Source organism: Erpetoichthys calabaricus, chromosome 12 (assembly GCF_900747795.2).
Source record: "Erpetoichthys calabaricus chromosome 12, fErpCal1.3, whole genome shotgun sequence".
In the NCBI taxonomy this organism is placed as follows: Eukaryota; Metazoa; Chordata; class Cladistia; order Polypteriformes; family Polypteridae; genus Erpetoichthys; species Erpetoichthys calabaricus.
The window spans coordinates 56,116,832-56,119,004 of NC_041405.2; the positions used below are offsets into that span (position 1 = coordinate 56,116,832).

General features: G+C 42.0%; 1 protein-coding gene across 1 annotated transcript; it reads left to right on the forward strand.

Moving 5' to 3' along the window:
- Nucleotides 1-232: 232 nt before the first annotated feature.
- LOC127529954 (mucin-5AC-like) lies at nucleotides 233-1,774 on the forward strand (the record flags this gene model as incomplete). Its single annotated transcript, XM_051935370.1, has 1 exon — nucleotides 233-1,774. A coding segment is annotated over exon 1 (1,542 nt), but the record flags the coding sequence as incomplete, so codon positions are not given.
- Nucleotides 1,775-2,173: the final 399 nt, after the last annotated feature.

Below are 2,173 nucleotides of genomic sequence, written 5' to 3' on the forward strand. Positions count from 1 at the left end.
TCACATTGAAAACAGAGAAGAATTACCTTAGATTTTCATATTTATTTCACATACTTAAAAAAAAGATGTCACTCCTAAGTTTCAGGCACAATAAATATTTATAAAAAATTAATTGTTCACCAGTTAGTAGTATTCTGTGATTTCCATTCACTTTAATCATGTATTGATTCATGCATTGCTAGTATTTTTATATTTATTTTTGAACATTTCCTCAACCATTACATCAACAGGTATGTCACCATCTACAACAGCAGTGCCAAGTACAACTACATCAGAGTCAACCAGTACATCTACTTCTGTTGAAAGTACTGTCTACTCTACAACATTAACAACTGTTTTGATTCCATCATCAAGGAGTTCTAGTTCAAGCACTTCAACAGCAGCTCCGACAACATCAGTTTCATCAGCCTCCATTGCTGCACTACAGACATCTCAAGCACCATCAATGTCCACTTCAGCAACATCTTCTACAAACACAGCTGTACTAAGTACAAGCTCTTCTTCTTTGCCAACTACGTCAACATCTACAACACCCATTTCAACAGCAAGCTCCAGTGCATCTACAACTGCACAAACCACTGTCACATCAACATCGGTGTCAACTGAATCAACGTCATCCCCATCTACTACCGTGGCAGGTGCTTCAACAACAACAATAACACAACCATCTTCATCAACCATTACGTCAGTAGGTACGTCACCATCTACAACAGCTTCAAGTACAACTCCAACCCCTGTGCCGACAGAGAGCACAGTGCAAAGTACAATCAGTTCGTCTACCACTGAATCCACTACAGTGCCAAGTACAAGTACATCAGATTCACCCAGTACATCTGCTTCTGTTGAAAGTACTGTCTCCTCTTCAACAGTAACAACTGTTTTGATACCATCACCAAGCAGTACCAGTTCAAGCACTTTAATAGGAACTCCGACAACATCAACTTCATTAACCTCGACTGTTGCACCAAAGACATCTCTAGCACCATCAACCTCCACTTCAGCAACATCTTCTACAAACACAGCTGTACCAACTACAAGCTCTTCTTCTTTGCCAACAACGTCAACATCTACAACACCAATTTCAACAGCAAGCTCCAGTGTATCTACAACTGCACAAACCACTGTCACATCAACATCGGTGTCAACTGAATCAACGTCATCCCCATCTACTACCGTGGCAGGTGCTTCAACAACAACACTAACACAACCATCTTCATCAACCATTACGTCAGTAGGTACGTCACCATCTACAACAGCTTCAAGTACAACTCCAACCCCTGTGCCGACAGAGAGCACAGTGCAAAGTACAATCAGTTCGTCTACCACTGAATCCACTACAGTGCCAAGTACAAGTTCATCAGCTTCACCCAGTACATCTGCTTCTGTTGAAAGTACTGTCTCCTCTTCAACAGTAACAACTGTTTTGATACCATCACCAAGCAGTACCAGTTCAAGCACTTTAATAGCAACTCCGACAACATCAACTTCATTAACCTCGACTGTTGCACCAAAGACATCTCTAGCACCATCAACCTCCACTTCAGCAACATCTTCTACAAACACAGCTGTACCAACTACAAGCTCTTCTTCTTTGCCAACAACGTCAACATCTACAACACCAATTTCAACAGCAAGCTCCAGTGTATCTACAACTGCACAAACCACTGTCACATCAACATCGGTGTCAACTGAATCAACGTCATCCCCATCTACTACCGTGGCAGGTGCTTCAACAACAACAATAACACAACCATCTTCATCAACCATTACGTCAGTAGGTACGTCACCATCTACAACAGCTTCAAGTACAACCCAACCCCTGTGCCGACAGAGAGCACAGTGCAAAGTACAATCAGTTCGTCTACCACTGAATCCACTACAGTGCCAAGTACAAGTTCATCAGCTTCACCCAGTACATCTGCTTCTGTTGAAAGTACTGTCTCCTCTTCAACAGTAACAACTGTTTTGATACCATCACCAAGCAGTACCAGTTCAAGCACTTTAATAGCAACTCCGACAACATCAACTTCATTAACCTCGACTGTTGCACCAAAGACATCTCTAGCACCATCAACCTCCACTTCAGCAACATCTTCTACAAACACAGCTGTACCAACTACAAGCTCTTCTTCTTTGCCAACAACGTCAACATCTACAACACCAATTTCAACAG